Source organism: Coccomyxa subellipsoidea (assembly GCF_000258705.1).
Source record: "Coccomyxa subellipsoidea C-169, whole genome shotgun sequence".
Lineage (NCBI taxonomy): Eukaryota > Viridiplantae > Chlorophyta > Trebouxiophyceae > Coccomyxaceae > Coccomyxa > Coccomyxa subellipsoidea.
In genome coordinates this window covers 41,452-62,704 of record NW_005178019.1, presented here as the reverse complement: position 1 = coordinate 62,704, position 21,253 = coordinate 41,452, and the positions used below count along the sequence as shown (strand labels likewise).

General features: G+C 50.2%; 4 protein-coding genes across 4 annotated transcripts; 1 reads left to right on the top strand and 3 right to left on the bottom strand.

Moving 5' to 3' along the window:
• Window positions 1–1,031: 1,031 nt before the first annotated feature.
• On the bottom strand, window positions 1,032–6,276 carry COCSUDRAFT_54940 (beta-ketoacyl-acyl carrier protein synthase III; the record flags this gene model as incomplete). Its single annotated transcript, XM_005642806.1, has 10 exons — window positions 6,184–6,276; window positions 5,773–5,934; window positions 5,535–5,649; window positions 4,902–5,058; window positions 4,325–4,499; window positions 3,613–3,737; window positions 2,858–2,983; window positions 2,537–2,605; window positions 1,854–2,012; window positions 1,032–1,094 (listed from the first exon to the last, which is right to left on the bottom strand). The coding sequence occupies exons 1-10, from the start codon at window positions 6,194–6,196 to the stop codon at window positions 1,032–1,034; spliced, it is 1,164 nt and encodes a 387-aa protein (XP_005642863.1). The 5' UTR covers window positions 6,197–6,276.
• A 307-nt stretch (window positions 6,277–6,583) lies between these two features.
• On the bottom strand, window positions 6,584–12,290 carry COCSUDRAFT_49286 (kinase-like protein). The gene is made up of 10 exons (XM_005642805.1): window positions 11,837–12,290; window positions 11,583–11,689; window positions 11,309–11,416; window positions 10,928–11,011; window positions 9,996–10,160; window positions 9,465–9,662; window positions 8,970–9,092; window positions 8,388–8,498; window positions 7,930–7,995; window positions 6,584–7,603 (listed from the first exon to the last, which is right to left on the bottom strand). The coding sequence occupies exons 1-10, from the start codon at window positions 11,877–11,879 to the stop codon at window positions 7,520–7,522; spliced, it is 1,089 nt and encodes a 362-aa protein (XP_005642862.1). The 5' UTR covers window positions 11,880–12,290; the 3' UTR covers window positions 6,584–7,519.
• Window positions 12,291–12,790: 500 nt separating this feature from the next.
• Window positions 12,791–14,995, top strand: COCSUDRAFT_60287 (hypothetical protein; the record flags this gene model as incomplete). Its single annotated transcript, XM_005642804.1, has 5 exons — window positions 12,791–12,873; window positions 13,176–13,305; window positions 13,924–14,095; window positions 14,460–14,560; window positions 14,921–14,995. The coding sequence occupies 5 exons, from the start codon at window positions 12,791–12,793 to the stop codon at window positions 14,993–14,995; spliced, it is 561 nt and encodes a 186-aa protein (XP_005642861.1).
• A 1,992-nt stretch (window positions 14,996–16,987) lies between these two features.
• COCSUDRAFT_54939 (hypothetical protein) lies at window positions 16,988–18,398 on the bottom strand. The gene is made up of 3 exons (XM_005642803.1): window positions 18,271–18,398; window positions 17,997–18,139; window positions 16,988–17,895 (listed from the first exon to the last, which is right to left on the bottom strand). The coding sequence occupies exons 2-3, from the start codon at window positions 18,117–18,119 to the stop codon at window positions 17,503–17,505; spliced, it is 516 nt and encodes a 171-aa protein (XP_005642860.1). The 5' UTR covers window positions 18,120–18,139; window positions 18,271–18,398; the 3' UTR covers window positions 16,988–17,502.
• Window positions 18,399–21,253: the final 2,855 nt, after the last annotated feature.

Here is a 21,253-nt window from a genome sequence, read left to right as displayed (position 1 = left end):
AGTAACTTTCTTCACTAGCCAGCATGTATGACAAGGAACGAGTGATCTGGTTTTGAGGGGAATTCTCAGCAGCATGCTTGAAAATTGCTTGACATTGGAAGATTCGACATCAGGCAGAACTGTAAATTTGAGCGTTGATCGAGAGCGCTATCAAATTTTGTTTCAAAGGCATGTTAATCACAGACAAACGCATATTGTCAGTCACAGTCTGGCACGGTGCTAGATGCTCCATACGCACAATGAGCTTTACAAATCAATTGATTGCAAGGGCCATCATAATGAGGAACCTTTCACTGAAGAGCTGCCAGCTACCTGTGCTACTGGAGCTACCAGTGGTTGCCTGCCCAATTGCATGCCGTTCATAAACCTCCCTCATACAAATTCCAGACTCGCGAGCAATTGACAGCCTAGTTATGACAGCTGTTTCAGGCTGAAACTTTCAGCCTAGCGCAAGTTCTCCCAATGGATAATGATGCAGCAAATTGCCAGCACTTTGGATGCGAAAGGCAACAGCCTTATGATTACTCATCCGCAGAAATCATCTCTTCTCAGCCATGACATAAGCTCAGTCTGGCTCTCTAACTCACCGTTACTGCTCGTACGCTGTCTCTTGAGTATGCGTACTCGCACCATCATGCATGATGCACTGACTAAATCATCTGCAGCTGCCATGCACCCGCTCACATTTGTCTCTCCAAGTATCTGAATCTCACACCTCGCACCATCTCAGATAAGTATAAAACTCGCATGCAAGCACACCAGAAGCAAATTGCTGCAAGGCATGCTCATGCATTGCAGGGTTTGCACTCTCGACCTGAGCCAGTTTTGATTCACAATTCAAGAAGATTAGCAGAAATCACAACATGCCTTGTCGCCTAACATATAATCTTGCTGCTCGCGGAAAGAGCAGGCTGTATGGCGCTGTGTATGCGTCAGGAGTACTGCTGTGAAGACAGCTTCTGTAGTCTATGTATAATCCATCGGGGCGATTACACATTCTGGGGTGCGCAGGTGCAACCCCTCTGCATGACTCATCCCCATCTCACAATTGCTGACGCCCACGTGAGCCCTGCTCCAAAGCCGGCCAGCGCCAGCTGCGCAGTCACAGCCACTGTCAGAGTGCAATTTTATCATTGCGTGTTTTCCAGTCCTTAAGGACACGGTATGTCAAGCAACATGTGAATTATTGCTCTCCAGTCTTTACAATAATAGGCAGAGAGATTCCACAGCAACGGATACACAGCACTGTCCACCTTCAGTTGGGCAGATGCTTGAAAGCAGCTGCGCGGACACAATTAGACAAATATTGGGACAACTTGGCCTCGTGCCTTTGGATCGTCTGACAGGGATGAATCTAGCAGATAAAGGGATGGGCGGTGTGACGGATACATTGGGCTACATCACTAGCAGGTGATGTAAGGTTTCTCAAAGCTCCAGTGGCTGGCTTCCCACCTGGCAGTCTTTCAAGGAAGATGGGGCCTGAGATGGCAACTTTCATGGGCACAATGCAACCGGTGCAAAGTGCGCCAGTCTGGCGCAAAAGAAAAGACGATATATTCCATTTCATCAGCCGTCTGTTTCCGTCGCTCCCCTTTACACCCCTTGCTTCATCAAGAGAGGGTGTGCACAAACCACGGTCCCCATTGATGGTCCTGCGCAGACTGTGTTGCCAAACACATGCAGCACACTGCTGACAGGCTATGTGCTCCTGCATCCTTTCCTGACTCTTCCTGTCCGTCCTCCTTCTAAACCCTCTATCTCCCGAAGAGGGGTCCTCCATACCAACCCTCAGCAATTCCAATATTCACCCCTGACCCTCTCTATTGGAAGAGGGAGAAAGAAGATATACGAACCACATTGCCGGGCACGATGGTGTTTGCGCGCACGGCTTCATCGAGCGCCAGGGGAATTGATGCGGCGCTTGTGTTGCCGTATTCTGCCAGATTACTAATCACGCGGTCGGAGGGAACGCCCAGACGCGTCGCTGCGCTGTCCAGGATGCGCTGATTTGCCTGAATGTTCAGGTTAAGCACCATCAGAAACCATTAGATGCTGTTGACTAATAACAACAGGTCACTTTTGTAGTGTTTAGGGCCTTGACCAGGTCTGCACCCTTTCTCACCCGCATGCTTGATCTGCGCAAGCAGGCTGCTATCACCTGGTTGATATTTGCAACAGCTGCTTCCAAGTGAAGTTTCAGTCAAAGCAAGCAGGAGAGATTTTTCCTACATCCCACATTTGCAGCTCTGCAAAGTGCCAACAACCGCTCTTTAATGAACTGTGCATCCACTTCTATGCCATATTATGTATGGGCCAACAGCAAAGCCCCGGCTAGCGGGAGGCGGTACAAATACTGAGCATCGTGCCCACGGTTGATTGGGTCCTGCCTGGATCTGGCGAGTCCAACAAGGGGTAGGAATTTGGCAGCCTTTACATGCAGCTTGTCTGCAGACGCACCTTGCCTTCGGCAGGAAAAGCGTGTAATAATGATAAAATCAGCAAAGATATGACTCATTTTCAAATAAAAGGCTGATACCTGGTGCAGCACTAGCCAGTCCACCTCATCCTTCGTCCTCCCTGCATTCGCCAAAGCCGCCTCTACTACCTGCGCAACACAAACTCACCAGGCTCACCTGCCATGTATAAACCCATGCTTCAAATTGCATGCAGCATGGAGATGAACACCCTGACCGATCAACGTGAGCCCAACAGGGACGGAAGGTTTGAAGACCTCCTGGCTATTGAGGGACACGTATTGTATCTAGCTCATCACACCACCACCCGCGAAGGCAGCACAAAGAGGCACCAAGCTATCCTGCAATGATTTTGGCAGGAGAACACAGAAAGAGGTGCTTACCGTGGGTACGGCGCGGACGGCGAATTTGAAGACCTCCTGGCCGCTCATGGAGATATTTTCAAAGGAGCCGCGCGCCGAAGCGTGCGTTTCGTGCAGCGGCTTCATTCCCTCCCCGCAGTACATGGCCTGCCCGATAAAACAAGGGGTTTACAAGAGGCTGTTCACGCTCACATCAACAAACGCATGCACAGCGACAGGGTGTAAGGAGCCTGGTCTCGGCAGTTGGGTGCACATGCAGCTTCTTGTGCAACCCATGGCAAGCCCGAGAGAGCCGGAGAAAGCTAGGAAGTATCAAAATAGGGACTTTCTGTCTTCAGTAAATCTCCTGGCGTTCACTATCTAGCCCCCGCCTGAGGCACCCTATCACAGCATGCAGAGCAGGGATGTGCTCAAGACATGCCTAGCCTGGGCATTACAGACATTAGTGTAATGAAGCGTATCTGCCAAGCTCTGGCTAAAGTGGCCACAGATATTGAGCGGTGCTTTTAGGTGGTCTACCAATGAAGCCTCTAGCTGCACATCTCCCTTCAGACGTGTGTAAAATAATTGACCTTGCATAACGCCCCCTCTAGAACAAGAGAGGCATGTTCAGTTTCGAGGGGTGCCTGTTTTCGCGCTGGTCTGCCTGCGGCCGGCGCTGGTGTCAGAGCTGGTATCAGACGACAGAGCCCTAACGGCTCATCACCCCTCGTAAAGGGGTTTTTGGGTTTAGGGAGAACGCCTTGAATGTTGTCGTATGAGAAGCAAACGCGCACATTCAGGTGTTTCTGCCCGAGCCCGTCGCTGGCCATGGAGCTTCCGAGCAGGCTGCAGGGCTGCTCCCCTTGCTGCTGCGTCAGCACCACCGCGCCACAGCCGTCGCCAAACAGTATGCACGTGCCTGCGCGCAATGCCCCCTGTAATCACCCTTGAATTTCCGTTAAGTACCTTTATCTGGGTGCTTCCAGGAAGTGCCTCACACCTCACCAACTGAGCCCTTCGTCATACTCTGGTTGCTCAACACAGCTGCCCGTTGAACAGTAGTGTATGTGCCAATGCACTCTGTGAGCCACCCTAGCGAAGCACCCCGTTCATGTATTCCGAATTTCTAAACACAGGTTTCCTACTTGAAGAATTTTTTTGCACAGGTTTCCTTCTTGGAAGCATTGAACAGTATGCATGTGCCTGCGCCAATAGCCTCTTCGTAGGCCAAAGCAGGATGCCTTACAGCCCACGAGGTCAAACTTTTGCAACATTTGAGACTGCCCTTTCTCTCACAGCTGTCATCGGCTCCCTGGCATGATCCCACTCCCCTTAAGACCTTCTAGAACCTATTGCAGCCTTCATAGGGTGAGCATTTGCAGGCACAGATGACCCCATTGATGATTGTTCTGTTAAATCAGATCTCAATGAAGAGATCCTCCTGGGGAACAGTCCACCAGCCTTGCCCGAAAATCACATATAGGCAGAGCCACAGCAGGCGCGCACCTCTGTCTCGCCAGTCCACGTATCTGGACAGCGCGTCAGCGCCGATGACTAGTACGTTGCGGTAGGTGCCTGTGCGGATGAACTGCGCCCCGGTGACTAACCCCACGACAAATCCGCTGCAGGCCGCTGTCAAATCGAAGCACAGCGCCTTCTTTGCTCCAATCAGCGCTTGCACCTAAATAGATTCAAAATGACTCCCTCAATAACCACACATCCTCTTACCTTCACCTGCAAAAGTACCCCCCCTTCAAGAGCATCATGCAAGTAGCAATAACGTCAAAGCATAAAATGAAATACATCATGCACCGTGCAGACGGATTGCATCAAAGAACATGCACCGATGTGACTGCTTTCTCCAGTCCTTCCTCATCACACTGGCCCTTACATTACAGCTCATCTATTGCTGACTCTGATTGCATCCCCATAGGGTCAAGAAACCTGAAACCAATAGAAACCTCTTCGCTCTGCTGCTGCAAGCAACAAGCCGAGCAAGAGGGGCCAAAACCGCTACCAAGATTCGATTTGCCGATAGTGATGAGGCAGAGGGTAGTAATATAGAGAAGGCGGCAGAGGTCACCTGGCAGGCGCTGCCAAAGAGATCATCTGGGCTGGAGGTGGCCAGGATTATGAGATCCACGTCTCCCGCGGCGATCCCTGCCATCTCCAGCGCCCGCTGCGCTGCCGTGGCTGCATGCTGACTCAGCGACTCCCCCTGTGCCAGCACATGTCGCCTCCTGCAGGGAGCATGCCACAACATCAGCATTACTCAGAGGTGTTTCATTCACTCCACCTTACATGTACACATTCTCGCCTGGTGTTCTTCATTCATGGCGCATGATTTCAGGAGTTGATGCCTGATGGTGTGTTCTTTTCCCAAGAACTAGAGGCTAAACTGGGTTAATTCAATGCTATGTGTACACCGTTCCTTGCTGGCTGTTGCTCTGCTATTGGATGGGCAAAGCAGCGGCCAGCCGGACGATGTTACCAGAGCACTACAAATGCACCTGAATTTTCTCTCACTTCTACTAGACTGGCAAGTGCATTGATCGCAGTGATGCAGCACTTTGACACCGGAAATTGATCGGAGGAAGCCGGAACATGGACTTCACATAATGACAATTCTTGATGGACTGATAGCAGCGCGAGGACTCTCACACATTAAGATAGGATACCCATTTAGTTAAAGCTTGAGAATGGAGATTTCCCCGACCTGATGCCTGTCCTGCTTGCTATCCACTCGTCATTCGTTTCCACTAGCTTCTCCAGATCTGTGTTGCTCAACACTGCCTCCGGTACACTGCTCCCCGATCCAGCCAATTTGCATCCTGCAAGATCGAAAAGAAGACTGTTTGAGCCCCAAGGCAGTACATTGTGTCCTTCCCACGGCAAAACCTCTCGTTCTTCTGGCATCTGGTGAGTGCCTAAAGTAGGACAGGGTAGAAATCAACCTTGCAGGGTCTGCGCTGCATGCGCTCTGACAGTGACACTGCAGACAAGCGATCGTCTTCTCGCACTGCTCCACCTCGAAGCAGTGAAAGGCGGGCAGGTGTGGCTCTGCCGTGGCAAGCAATTGGGCTTGACCTGCTGGTCTGCCAAAACACGGCTGCCCCCTGCAGCATCATCGGAACCAAATTGTAGCGATGCAGATTGCACAATAAGAGACTGATTTGACTATATAGGGGATCTGCAATCGCTCTCATCCCAATGCAATACTATATTGCAGCTATGCAACGTGATGTGAGGTCTGAAAATTATGCACCTACACCTCTTGAATGGAATCACTTTACATCAAATCAATGACATTTAAGATCCAAGAGATACTACATTATCACGGGATTGTAAAAGGGCAGGAACACCACCTGCCAGCGGCATGCCTTTTCAAGCACTTTGCCCGCGAAGGGATCACAATGTTGCGAGGTCTCCGTCCAGCGTTGGGTAAAGCTCCAGATGCCAAAAATGGATGCCAGAGTTGTTTGAAGCGACTTAATCAGAGGAAGGCATCAGGTGGCTGATGCTCCGTTCTGACCAACCCTCGGTTACGTAATCCCAGGGCTTCAGGTTCAAATGGTCTGAAGGACAGGAAGAATTCTGCAATGGAGTTTTGTGTGCAACGGAAAGTAAAATCTTCTCGGTTCTGATCATCGTTGCCTTGAGCTCTGTATATTCCCATGTGTGTGCGCAGGCATCCAGGGGCTCTCCAAGGAACCCTGTAGGCCGCCTAGCTGAGCTGCATGACCACTGGTTATTGGCATTAACCCTGCAACTTTAACTTCATTACACATGCTTACATGAAAGAGCAAAAGCTATCTGCTTAAAGAAATGTTCAACGAGCACAAAAACAAAGAAGGTTCAAAGCTGCTCAACCTTATGATAGACTGCAGCTGTCTGCAACACTCCAACCTACAATGGCACGCACTTGGCAAGGACGCCAGCTGCTGATCACGAATTTGAGCCACACATTCTTAGAACAATGCTAAGATCCTTGAGATAAGCAGTCAGGATTTCCATCAGTGGATACGGAGCAGATTTTCAGAAGCTGCTCAGCACTCGCTCATACCGTCTTTGCGCATTGCAATGACAACCCAATCTAGCACACGCTTCCGACTTCACGGAAGCATTGTACTAAATCCCACTTATCGAACTACCATCATCACGGCAGCGCTCCTTCTCTCAGTGCAGTACAGCAAACTTACACAAATCTCAATATTGTCATGCATCCTGAAAAGCAAGCTTCCAAACCCAACACGCCCTTTTCCATCAATTCAAAACACACACCGGCTGCTAAGGCGCAGGGAGAAACAGAGTGCAGTGATGATCAGATGACAGAAACACCACTGCGTTGTATGCTTCCCTTGCAAGGGAGCGTTTGAATGATTGTATTACCCGTACAATAGCTGTTTTACCTGGCCTCCTAGGAGTTACTCATATATTTTTCATCCCATTCGTTGAGGCCAGCCAGAAGCAAGGCTGCCATAAGGTGATGTCCCCAAGGCATAGGAATGTGCTGGTCGATATCAAACACCGCACCCTTGCCAGCTGTCACGGTGACAAATGCTTTCCTTCATGCCCACATCTGTCGCTGCCCTTCCATTTGGCCCAGATTTCAGAAGCACGGCTCTCGATTGCCGCATGCAGTCTGCAGAGCCGGTTATATTTGGTGCATTCTCTATGCCGCGGGAGGTCAAGGGCTCGAGCTCAGAGCGTGCAGAACCAGGCGCCTTCCGCGGAGCTTCCTGGGTGCTGGGCCTGGTCTACGATGGCGTCAATCTTTGTGTGGTACTGCAGAAATACACATGGGCAGACGTCAGATTTGAAACAGGCTATCACACATAAGAGAAGGCATGGAAACGAATGTGACCTCGTAGTGAGTATTCTGTAGGGAATTCACAATGTGCAGGAAGCTTTTCATGGCTGCAAATGAAAAGACCAGATAGGTGCTGGCTGAGGAGCAATTCTGGTCTTAGGGCGTGTACAATCAATAAATTTCGACACACCATTAAGCATAATGTGTCTTGCTGGGTGATCCCCAAACAAATTGTGCGGTGATCTGGCGGGATCTTCAAAAAAGTTCAAGTATGGACGGGTCATGTAATGTAATGACTCACCTCTTCCTGGTTGGCCAGCCCCTGCAGCAGGAAGTCATTCATCTCCAGTGCACCAGGTGGCAGCCCCTGCAGCAACCAATACATCTTGGATTTGCAAGCTTCTGCAAGAATATCTGGAAGATTTGGGCTGGCATTACCGCATGGGTGAAGACTCACAGACACATCTCCTACACAGGCACCACCTTCAGATTCGACAATATTGACTGTGAGCAATGCTGCTACCCAACGCACTCAAGCACCAACAGACTGCGGCTCTCTTCATTATTATCAAATCCGTCACTTAATGGGTATTTGAGTCTGCCGGGTGCCTCATGCTCACGATCAAGATTGCGGCTCGTCTTCAAGCATTCACCTGTTGGCTTTGCACCATCCCTCCTCAACAATCTTATTGCTATGAAGTGCCCACATGCACAACAAAAAAGGATGGAAAATGCAGCTACAGAATCCTCAATTGTCACCTTGAGGAACCAGGCGTGTGTTTTGATCTCGTCCATGGACATTCGGTCTCCGGGGCTGGCCACCAGCACTCGTGTCAGAATGTCCAGGCAGTCCGTGCTCACTTCCACCTCCTGTGTGCAGCACAATGACTACTCACTTACTAAACCTAAGTCATGACTGTTCCATGACCCCAGTATCGACCCTGACCCTTAGTCGTGTGCATCAGCGCATGCAGGCAGTTGCCGCTCATCACCATCTCCGGTGAGAAGATGTGATTTGTTTCATTTTTGCTGGCTCCAATCCTTGCCCTTCGCTACTCACCCTAAGTTCTGAATCAAGCAATGCCTGTGAAATGTCACAGCATGCTGCATTGGCAGGTCTCACAGAGCATCTGAGTCCTTCTCGACTAACAGATGAAGTGAGGCAGGAGAGATGCACGCTTGCATCCTTCATGCCCTCAGAAAACAAGCGAGGAAGATGAAGGAGCAAAGATCAATCCCAATAGAGCATTGTGCTGGCATTATTCCAGCTTTCTACAGCAGCACCACAGAATGCTTGTCACACATGGGAACGCGTCTGTATGTGTGCAAAGGATGACTCACCGGGAGGAGCTTGTAGTCAGCGGTGACTATCTTGCGCGCGAAACGAGCCTCCTTGGCATCGAAGGGGTATTTTCCGTACAGCATAGCGTACAGGATGACTCCACAGCTCCAGATGTCCGCTTTCTGCACGCAGCATCAGACCAATGACATGACCATGCTATGATGCTGGTCTCAAAGGCCTATTGCTCTGCTTCCCTAAAAGATGGCGTATGCATGTCAACAGTAAATCATTCCCTCGGAAACAAGGTTTGCTGCTCTGAGCTGCTGTCAAGGGGGGTTTAAGGATGCATCCTAAGGTTCAAGGATGCATCCTATCAAAGCAAAACGCTGGAGCTCCCCTTTTGACCGCGGTTACCATTTTGGAATCCACCCCACCATAGCGTTGTAGTTTAAATTGCCCAAAAGCACCTTATGGGCAGTGAAAGCAAGTATTATGCAATGTCACAGCCGTTTCATGCATTTGCATTCAAAAATGCAAATTTGAATTTGTCGCACCTTGGCGTCATATTTGGAATCGCCCAGGATGACCTCAGGCGCCATGTAGACTGGTGTGCCCACGCCTGTTTTGGCGCTGGAATTCATCTCGTGCTTCGAATAGCCGAAATCGCAGATCTTCAGCAGCGGCCGCGTCCCGTCCCGGCCATCCCTGTCAAGGAGTAGATTCTCCAACTTCAAGTCTCGGTTGGCGACACCCTGCAAAAGCATCACAGGAATCCTTGTACAGGTCCAGACAGTCCAGATTTGTTGCTCATGCCATCGCTTGAACGGACCAGAGTGCTTCTCCTGGAAGAATTTCTCCAGGCCAACTCTCTGGTGCAACATTTCAAGGGACCAGCAAAAGTCATCCAGTTTAAAGGTGAGGCACAGTTGAACCAGGAAAAAACGCCCAGGCCCGCTCTTTACAATAGCCTGATTGCAGAGTGATGCACTCACAGCAATTGCGATGAGGCTCTATGGCAAACACGAGGTAGAACAAGGCTGCCTTTGAGAAAATATATCTCCTGCATGAACCAAGAATGTACATACCCTGCGGTGGGAGTAATCGAGACCGATGATGAGCTGCTGGAAGATCCACCGAGCCTGCTGCTCGGCCAGCCTCCCGTGGGGGCGGTGGCCCAGAGTATAGTTGAACAGGTCCCCCCCCTGCGCATACTCCATTGCTATCGCCAGGTGCGTGGGTGTCAGGAACACCTGCGCGCACATGCCGCCATGTGTTTCATAATCTCGTGAATATTTTTCCTTGGTAACAGCACTTGCTCTGCTTGGATGGCTGCATAATTCTTTCTCCCATCATGCGTGTTCTGTGGATGCACTAAATCTACAGTCCCATGCAGCTCTTCCTCCCTTCTTGGTGCTTGCAGTGCATTGTGTGTCTTGCAGTCTGTCTTGGTGTTGTAAAGGTTCTTTCCCAGTGAAAATAGTAACGCCAAGGCACCAAGAATCACTGATCCCTAGGCAGCATAAAGTTGCGCACGCGCCGCATCCATGGCAAACACTTGGAAACAACTGCGCGCACATGCAGCCACATAGCCTCGGCACATGCAGCCATTCTTGTGGGGAAGCGAGGGTGTTGCCCCCATTGCCTCGGCACGAGCCAGCAAGATGGCAGTCACCATGGCATGGATGTGGTGATCTGGCTGCTCAACATCAGCATGCGCGTTCAACTAGCAACATGCGAGACTGCTGAGCGCTTAAGCCAGTGGAGCACTGCCTTTGTTGAGTGTTGCGCGTGTGATAAGGGCATCGGAACATCCTTCACAAAACATCACCGCAGGCTAGTTGCAAGGCAACAGGACACATGCTGGCAAAGTTATCAGCCTCAGGCCTGCATGTGGACCTCTTGATCCAGCATGCACATATCCTGGTATCTGATCGTGCAGCATGCAGGAACAGAAATCAACTGATGCCAGCAATAATTTGGTCTTATGCAAGACTCAATCAAATGTAGATGTGCTTGCCTCTCGCAGCGAGACAATGAGCGGGTGCCTGAGGCTGCTTTGGTTCTGGATCTCCCGCCGCACATACAGCTGGTAGTTCTTCACCTGCGCAGCACAAGATACCACATAATTTCCTGGACACATGATACATCATTTTATGGCACACATGGCTCCGATACCCAATAGGCAACAGTCGGTGCAAATTTGTCCTGCAAATTAATGAAGCAGTAGAGAAGGGTCGCATCCAGTGACACCATTGGCGAGCAAAGTATCCTGCAGATGTTTGCCTGACCCCAGGCTGATAGTACCACTGGTCCAGGAATTGATAGAGTGCTCAGATTTGCAAATTTGCGCGCAAGAGGCGCAAGGAATCAAAGTGGAGAGTGAAGAAAGGAGACTCACAAAGTCTCCTCGAGGCAGAAGCTTGATGGCCACTTCTGTTGGCGGGTCACTTCGCAGGTCCAGTGCTTTGATGACGATACCGAATGTACCATGCCCCAAGCATCCCGTCTGAACACAGCATCGCACAGGGGTACTCAGCAATTACTTTGTGTGGACAAGAACTGTTATTAACCAGCACGAATTAGAAAATTCGTCAATTGCTGCTTAGGAGTGGCACGAGTAAGACAGAAACAAGTGTGTTGGAGAGGGACAAAGGAGACCAGTGACGGGGCACCTGCACATAGTGCTTGATGCCTGCAAGGTAGTTGCCAAGTGGCTTTCCAGCCTCACTCCTCCTGGACTTCTGCTGCTTTGCTGGCTGCTGTTGCTGCTTATCTCCACCTGTGCTAGTGCACGAACTCTTTCAAGGAAGGCCTTACTAGCCATGCCACTGATCTCACAAAGCGAGCAAGCTCTCCCAAGATTCTATACACTCCCGCGACTACAGCAAGTGTGAATCATACAATGCAAAAAAGTGTGTATACGTACCTATTGGCCTGTGTTGACCACCCTCAGACACTGCAGTGGCCATGAGGGAGGCAATGTGCCCACTTACTCGGGTCCACGCCCGTCAATGTCAACACTTGACACAACCAGAATCTTTGGCTGCAATTTCTACAGGAGATTGACGCTTAGATACGTACGAATTTCTTGGGCTGTCAGTAGGGGCAAGGGTGTTGTCTAAATCACGCACGAAGTTAGAGAGCTAGCTTTGCATGATTGTTCGCAAATGTTTACCCCGAAACGGATCCTTGTACGACCTTACTGCATTTGCGTATCAAGTCTTCCGCTTGATCTGTCGTACGAGTTCCCTACAGCGCGGAGAACTTTGAGTAGGCAACGTATCGATCGTACAGCAAGTCAACCTCATTGCGCCTGAACCCAACGGGTAACCCTGTACTCTGGATCACAACCCTCATCGCAGTGTCTTCGGGCATCGAACCCAGTCGCTTTGACGCAGGAAAGATCGCAGGAAATGGGTCGTGCAACGGAAGAGCCAAAATAGGCGACCCTCCCGTGCACTTGCACAGGAGACATTCAATCTTTGGCCTGACGCATAGACGCATAGAGACTAGCTCCCACCAGCATCATCAGCACTTGCCCGCATTCGGTCCCATATATGTATTTTGCCGGCGACTGCAGAAGAAAGTGCCCAATTGCAGAGCCGTCGGTCTGCTTTGGATTGAGTCAAGGTGATACGTCTGAGAAACGGGTGAGCAGACTCCTTTTCCAGGACTTCTGAGAGTGACGTTTGATATCATGTTCCAGGAATTCTTTTCGCAGGAAAGACAATTGCCAATAGCTGCACATATGTGTGAATATATGAGCTCCAAGGTTCTGAAGATACTGGGTGATGTGCGTTTTGCTCGTTGTGGAACTGCAGCATGATGCATTTGTGTGTTTCAGAAATATGGTGTAGGACAATCCATGTGAGTGGGCGGTATGTGGGCGGGCAAGGCGGCGGGCGTCCTATGCTCCAGCCTCTCCCTACCATCAGATTGGATGAACAGGGACGATGGACTCGTGTACGAAATGGAGGATGCACGCCACCCAGATGACACCACTAAAGAAAGAAGGATCGTAGTCCCGCCTGCAGGCATAACGAGCACGAAAAGGTAGTTCTTATGCAGCCCATCAGGAGCTATGTGTCATCCTCCACCTGCAGCATGGGTGGCCTTGCAGGCAGCAGCAACCACCAGAAATCCATCAGCCCTCATTGCTATATCTGACAGACACCAGCCGCTGGGTAGCGCTGTGGTGTGGCTGCAAGTATGTATGAGCACCAATCTGCAAGACCAGTGCGCTGAGTTTGAGGGGTGTGGATCAGGGATCAAGAGGCAGACGAGCCTATGCCGCAAGCAGATGATGAGGTGCTCGCTGTAATGGAGCAGGAGTGCATGCGGCTGCGCGCACACAAGCGGCACTTGCATGCAGCCCTCGATGCCACGCATGAAAAGGTGAGCACACAGAGCGCTGCCTGAAATCCCGTCACTGCCCTGCCCCACAGCACTTTGTATTCTTCTGGACCCGAAGATCTCCAATGTCCTCTAAGTCAGGCGATCTATTTCATGGCTTGCAAGGCAGGGATGCTTGAAGACAGTCCTGGCTTGATGTGTGGGGCGCTCGGTCACTTTGAGATCAGAAGGACAAGATGTAGGGCGAAACTCAACCTGCACCAGAGCGTGCTGTTGGATTCCTGCAGAACCAGGTTGCAGCGAGGCTGCGGCCATTGCGCAAGTTGATATCCTTTCGTAGCAGAACCTGTGCGGCAATTGCACAGAGTCATCACCGAATAGAAAGTCTTCAGGGAAAACGCCATTGGCGTCTTGCTAGCTAGAGCCACAGAAGGGCCCTAGGTTCAACAGTCAATATGAATTGTGCCATTCTCTGTTGTGACAGACGCGGCGCACATAGCTTAAAACACCTCTTGGCAAGGCAGTAATGCACCCACTACATGTGCCTGTCAAGCCGGGATGACACGGTGACCGGCTTGTGCTCTTCCAAGTGCTATATCCGAGATACATGCTACCTTCCCAACAGCCATTACAATAACAGCAGCGTGCCTTGATTTGCAGGCGAAGAGGGCGGCAGAGGAGAACCGGCGACTAATGCGACTGATCGCTTTGCTCACTCCCAACAAAGGCAGCTTCCAGCTGCTTCCGCAGCTCTCAGCCCCTGCCCCTGGCCCTGAAGCATCTGCTGTGGGAAACAATAGCATTGCAGCCGCTGCTTGTCAATCCAACCAAGGTGCGCTTCTACCAGATGGACAAATTTCTTCTGCATGTGCCTCCCTGTTGCGTGCTACTTGCTATCCCTCAGACCCAGTCCGGCGTGTTGCATAGTAAGTACTGCCTCATGGAAACCTGCCGCTCAGATCCGCATCATGGTTCTGCCATGTTCAGATCCTTCTGCGTCTGTTTCTTTCCCCCAATCCTGCAGTGCCTGGCCTCTGAGACCAGAAGTACAGAGACATACGCGCACATGTGCTTTGATTTGCTGAGTGCAGCATGTTCTTCAGCTATGCAAATAGGAATCAATTGTCCTGTCTGCCACTGTGACGGGCAGGAGTATAGACCACTGCAGGGTTTCTTAATCCAAGGGTTATGCGCAGGGGAGGTGAACAGACCTGGCAGCAGATATGCGCCCAGCAGCGATGACCCTGAGACAGTGCAAGCAGAGGCTGTAGCAGCTGCTGCGCTCGCTCTCAATAAGGTGTGCCCTCTCTTGCTTCTCTTTCCTGAATCACACTGCAGACTTCAGCAACCGGTGGACTTCTTTCCCCTGCTCTCAACTGCTTTCTCTGGTCCACAAAAGCCACTCTTGCAGAGCTGTGAATTGCACCACATATACAAAAGACAGAGCATGCTGTGCAACGGGTCACCTTTGAAGTATAGATTGTCCAGATGCCTTGGACAACACTGTCTTATTACCCGCGGCTCAATCTCGAAATTAGTAGATATAGAGCCCCCTGATTCTGACTGTGAAAGGGGTCTGGGAGACAGGGTCTTGGAGACCCACTACATGGATGTGAGGTTATCCTAGATTGCTGAATGAAGTATGTTGTTTTGGCAGGGCAATCCGGCGGCTGCGCTCATAGACTTGTTATCTCTGGCAGTGCGCAATAAGCATGCGCAGAGCAGGAGTTAAATTTGAGGCGCGGCCTGTCAAACCTTACTGCAATAAGCCGCTGCCTGGTTTCTTTGACAGCACTGGCTGGCGGGGGGGCGATACAAGTAATGAGCACCGAGCTTACGGTTAATTGGGTCTTGCTTGTATCTGGCGCGTCCAACATGGGGTAGGATTATGGCACCCTCTTACTGCAGCTTGTCTGCAGGACGTACATTGCAGTCTGGCAGTAAATTCGAGTAGTAATAACAGTAAACGGCAGGCGAGGATCCTGCAGGGGTGGAGGCAAGTTTTTCCGGCCATTCTGACAAGAGATGCTCTGCGGCTCTTTTCACAGTTCTGAAGTGTCCGGGAATTGATGTGTGGGTCAGGCCGCTTTGATGCACCTGGCAAGGTCAGGGGTATTGCTCTCTTTCACCTTGAATCGAAATTTGAAACTGGAGCCCTGAAGCTCGCAAGGGTGCCCAGATGTACAATCCAGTAAACAGCGCCGAGCATACAGTTGAAATTCGGAGTCTGCTGAGTAGAGTAGAGTAGTGTAGAGTAGAGCATTGAATGCATGGTTATTGATGTATGTCGGCACATGCTGAACACTTCTTCCACAATGTCACAACATTTTGCTGATTTGTTTCGGGCTAACAGGCTTAAGCTTGCTCTGTAGGCTTCTAGGGCAAACATGTATGCCCCCCATTCACCCTGCTTGATAGATCTGTGCAGTGTGTTGACTGCTTTCAGTGGCCCCTAACAGGACACACGCATCTCCTCTGACCTGTAAATAATTTTAAATTTGAAAGTGACATCAACTTCTGATGAGTTCCAGAGCAGTTGCGCTACTGGCACTCTGCCATTCACTGGGGTGATTGCATAAGTGCTGTGTTTGCAGCAAGTGCAGCTGTACACATATGTGCATGCATGTGCTCGGGCTCGGCCTAATGTGCCAAAGTATGGCATGCATATTTGAAAATATTAACCCTTGCAACAAGAACAGTTGCCGATGACCATCATGGTTATAGATTTATAAACTGGGAGGGCTGCCCAGTCGACTGTCCTGCTGTGATATCACAGTGGCAGGCACATCTCATATATGGTCCAACCGTTTCAGAATGTAAGTACCGCCAGACAAAATATGGTTGCAGCTTAACAAGCAGGAAGAGGATACTGTGATGCATAGGGCAACCATCGCTGGTGAGAAAGCAGCAGGTTTCTTTCCACATTGATCTGATTATTTGGCGTTTGCTAAAAGTGCTGGAACGCACCCCACAGCATTGGCAGGTCCGTGTCGTGACGTCTGAAGCACGTTCAGTCGCAGACTTAACGAGTAACTTCCTGTCTAAATCACAGATTGTCCTTCTGCAGGATACTTTGCTCGTGGCGTTTCCATGGAAGGATGGAGAACAGAAACTTCTCAAAGGATGATGAACGGTAACTTCTCAAAGGAGGTATCCCTAGGCCGACGAACGACAGGGAATGTGCTTGAATGGAAGCTGCTCTGTCTATCCTTAAGTCCTGCCCATCAATAATGTAGCAGCTCCAGCATACTTTCAAAAGTTGAAAGCAAGCATTCACACGTGTATTGAGCGCGCCATTAAGACCACCTGCTGAGATAATCACTAATGCATTGGGGATTCTACACAATTAGAATGGGGTTACTATATGCACAAGAACATGGCAGCCGCCCCGTGCACTTCCAACTTGGAAGTTTCAAGTGAGTCAGAAACAACCTTGTATTGTCTGAGCACTTCCACAGAAACCAGCAGTAAGAATTCCTGGGTCCTGCACCACCGGTCAGCGTGGGGATAGCTGGCAACAAGTGCGTTGCTTGCATGCAGAGTGAGGTTTGGCAAAGTGCAGATACACTTGCAGGTCAGCACCGTTCAAGCCAGTATCAACCATGGAGCTGCAACTAGGCTGTATTACTCCTCAAGCACCCAATTGCGGTACCGGTAGCGGACAATGTTGGCGCACCAGAGAGGCACTGCTGTATTAGCATCAAATGGGCCTCGGCAGTTCATCATCCATATACACACAATTACAGCGACAAATAAAAGCGCCTCAGCCGATGAGCACTGCTGCCAGACATTAAGCATGCACCATCTACAGCCTACAACTGGAAACCTCACGGGCCAAGCGCCCAGATTATTGCATGATGGAAAGCCATTCCCAGTGTAGCAGACCCTATTTCTGCATGAGCACAAAGCGCATGCCGGCCGTCCTTTCTTCACTGTTCTGGCTTTTCAGTTTAAGCACCCTCCGCTGCCACATCAGCGCATGGATCATGGGTTTGTTCTTGTCTTGGACATTGGCATTCTACAGTAGCTGCAGCCCTCAAAGCCAACACAGCTAGAACTGACTTGGTGAAGCTGCTCAGCCATGCTTGGGCACAGCAGTGCAAGCACCTTTTCAGACAATGGCAAGGCCTTGCAATCTCAGCAGCTTGCATATTGCAGAGGATTATGCTACAAAAGCTCCAAATCATTTAAAGCATCTTCTGGGACGTGGCAGAGAGGCATCTTGTACAGTACCGTTGTTCAGATTCTGATCACATGCCACGTGTTTTTCGTGCACTCGCGCTCAAGGTCGGCAAACCACTCTGCATTAAATTTGCACCACTGCTCTGCGATCTGCTGGCTGGACTGGAGTGGAATGCGCCGCAGCGTGAACAACATGTTTTCTGCATCTTCCAGCGCATCTTCCTTCAAGGCCTGCAGCATCTCCTGCAGCTCCTCCAGTGCATCCTTTGCATTTGCTCCAGTCCCCACAGCAGATGTCCACTGAGGCGCGAGGGCGATGACTTCCTCAGGAAAGTGGAAGACCCTGACATGGATCGGCAGAAGCTGCTTCGCACGCACCATGAAGTCAGAGTCCTGCCACAGAAGGGGGTTTTCCCACTGGGGTCCTACACAGAGTATCTTCCGCAGTTCCTGCATACCAGATCACCAGCAACCTCACTCTAGTTGAAAAAGATTCAAAAATCTGAATCATAACAGGAATGAGGTCTTCGCAGAGAAGGAGCTGGACCTACCTTGCGCGCCACAGGGTCCATGTCGTCAATATCTCTGATCTGGCTGGCAGTGCTATTGCTTGCTTGAGTGGCGCCCTGATCATTTTCTGGGCTGATAGATCGCTCACGCCTGCGCCGCGGCATTTCAGCTGTGCAAGAAGGCCCTGCGCCAGTGAACTTTAGGCCTAAAAGGAAAGGGTTGGCAAAAGTCACTGAAGAAAAGGTCAATCCAACCCTAAAGGATTGGCATATATCATCTTGTGTAATTCGCTGGAGCCTCCAGCCTGGAGGACACCTTCAACTTCAGCCGAATGGGTCCACTTCGTGACCTGCAATGCGCCTTCACTTCTGAATGTTCTTCTGAATCTTCTGATATTCACTGACTGATTTTTTTTTCTCACTCACATATCATTATTTGCAAGACATCTTTTGTGGCGCTCCATTCGAGACCAGGGAATAAATGAAAGGAGGGAAGGCCGACGAACGGGATCCTGCCAAATTTGGGCACTGCATGCACTCCTCAACTTTCAGAAACAGCCAGCCCCAGCACTCTCTGCCAAAGTTTGTAGGCAAGCATCCGAAGGTGCCTTCAACATCCTGAAGATTCATGTAGTTGATACACCAGCATTGGATTTCCGCCCGCTGCACCGCACTGTGCAACAAGTGACTTGTAGCTACTATAGAAACTCTTCAAGAAGCTTGCCGCAAGATTGTACAAGTCAATTGTACAAGACAATTGTATAAGTCACTTATACAACACACAACGGCTGTGTGTTCCTCTTCAGACCGAGTCAGGCATAAATATCCATTTGTCTCTGCAGTTTTGTTTGCCTTTTCTGTCCTATTTGTCTGCATGTGTCTGATCTGGAACAGCCTGATACTAACAGGATTGCGTCTGTGTAGGCTCTCCTCGACAAGTTGTCTGAGGGCTTCCCCAAGAAGCATCCAGAGGCACGATCTTAAGATTGTGGCGTCGCAAGTCTGCATGGTGCATCAAACGCAACGAGTGCATCGGTGGCATGTAGAATGGGCTTGTGAATATTCTATGATCACTTAACTTGCGGCATGCATGGATGCCCATTAAGTTAATGGGCATGCAGAATGTGAAGCCTTCACAAATTGCAGATGGTGGCTTTGAAAACAGCAAGTTACCAGTTTTATGAAAGAGCAGAAGTGTAGCTCAGAAGTGCTTCTGCATGAGCTCCTGACCCTTAACCTTCATTGCTTTGGCTACAAGGTTCAGGCACCCTAGGCCTCCTCCACCAAGGGCATATATGATGTATACACATGTACTACTGATACACTCTCGATTGCTACTAAACTTAACTATAGTATGTACATCATGTTTCATTCCGATTGAGTCGTTTGTTCCAGCTGGGTTCCTCATCCCAATACAGCTGGTGAGGCTGCTCAGCCCTTGCTCAGTCTAGACTACACTGCGCAGGCATCCTTGTACTACCATGCTCTTCAAACCGTGGCAATGATCTGTGATCTCCTTTTAAAGTTTGAGACACTTCATGCCCTCTAGTGGCTTGCAATGCTGTACATTATCGAACACAGTGTTACTTACAAAAGCTGCCAGTGTCTTAGTGAGGGCTCCTCAACCCTGCTTGCAATTGACAGCACAGGCATCTTGTACAATTACACTGCTTAGACTGTGATTATTGCCCAATCAGCAGATCTGGACTGACTCTTGAGTTCTGTAAACCAGTCTGCAGCCCAGTCACACCACTTCTCCGCCCTCTCCCTGCTGGATTTCACTGGGATGGCGCGCAGGTTCACAACCTCCTCTTCAGGATCCACCAATATGTCTTCCAAGATGACTTCCTGCGAGCAACACATCTTATAGATTAAGCTTAAAGCCAATGTGGCGTTAAAACTGTGCTTAAATCGAATGAAGCCACATAAGCAGATCAGTCAATTTGGAGACATTTCATCAATCTTGGCTGTTTTCAAGGTTTTCGAGGGAATTTCTACTACTCACAACGCAGGAATCAGGCATTCATGCCTTTGAAGATAATTTTTCGAAAGCCAGTAGCTAAATCCGAAAGGGGACAGCCTCAAATGGTGAGCAGCCATGGAGGTGCGCTTTTCATCCTAAGAAAAGGTGGCTTTGGGAATCCACTCACAGAAGCCCACCTTCAAGTCCCTCAGTTTCTGCTCCAGGTCCTTCAGCGCCTTGTCTGCATCTGTTCCATGCCCCAAAGCGTTGGACCACTCTGGCGCCACTGCGAGCCAATTATTGTCACTGTAGCCGTACATCTTGACGTGAATGCGGAGGGGGTTCCTCACGCTCTCCATGAAGTCAGCATCCTGCCACAGGGTAGGGTTCATCCAATGCTCGTCATAGATTGACTCCTCGTCCTGTGCACAGGCCCACATACGTGTCAGTGCTTGCGTGTGCTTGCTGCCCACATTTCAAACCAGTGCCAACTCACAAATACTATGCCAATCATGCAAAGCGTCAGCAAATGAACACTTGTACTGCCACTGATCTGCTCAACAATAATTGGAGCAGACCTCAATTTCGTCCTCAGCACTGTCTTCACTGGAATTCTCGTCACATCGACTCGCTGTGTTGTCCTCTAGGCTGGCGGATCGTCCATGCTCGAGCAATTGCCCCATAACTGTCCGGGATAGATCTGCACCAGCACACCTCAAGCGTGACACAAGTGCTTAGCAGATAGCATGGCAGCCTGCCATCAGCATGGCGAGGTATGTGCATCCGTCTCAAAATCCCAACATGCCAAGAGGGTGCCAAGCTGAAGGTGGGCGCATGGCGGTTGTGGTTCTCAGTGTTGGATCAGCTGCCCATCATCACTCCCCAAAAAGACACACGCACAAGAAAATAGTAAAGACTGCACAGCTCGAGTCATTCACTAAGCTTTAGTTTAAGCGGATTCGATCTGAATCCGGATACGATTGGCCTTAATCAATTTCCTTGGAGATACGACGGTGCCAGCGCTCACACTAGCCAGGCAGTCATGCAGTAAGCAACCACGCACAGGCTTGGGAACGCAAACGCTGCATATAAAATTGACCATCAATCGAAAAAGTTGAGCTCACTCCACCGCCCTCGATCGCAGGGTCGAGGTCCTGAAATGTTCTCTTCGCCATAAAGACTCGAGGTGTTTACAGTGCAGGGCAAAGAGCAACGACAATTCGACACTATTTCCAGGTCCTTGACCTTGTTCCCAGCAGAACACAAGGTCCGCAATGGTGCAGGAAGTTGCGTGCCCCATACAACTAGCAAGGCTAGAGCTATACCTCCTCACTAT

Coding starts and splice junctions, on each gene's coding strand:
- COCSUDRAFT_49286 (XM_005642805.1), bottom strand. CDS start 11,879: ATGGCCACTGCAGTGTCTGAGGGTGGTCAACACAGGCCAATAG. Junction 11,690..11,836: donor TGGTCAACACAGGCCAATAG/GTACGTATACAC, acceptor GCACTAGCACAG/GTGGAGATAAGCAGCAACAG. Junction 7,604..7,929: donor GGCTGGCCAACCAGGAAGAG/GTGAGTCATTAC, acceptor GTATTTCTGCAG/TACCACACAAAGATTGACGC.
- COCSUDRAFT_54939 (XM_005642803.1), bottom strand. CDS start 18,119: ATGCCGCGGCGCAGGCGTGAGCGATCTATCAGCCCAGAAAATGATCAG. Junction 17,896..17,996: donor TGGACCCTGTGGCGCGCAAG/GTAGGTCCAGCT, acceptor TCTGGTATGCAG/GAACTGCGGAAGATACTCTG.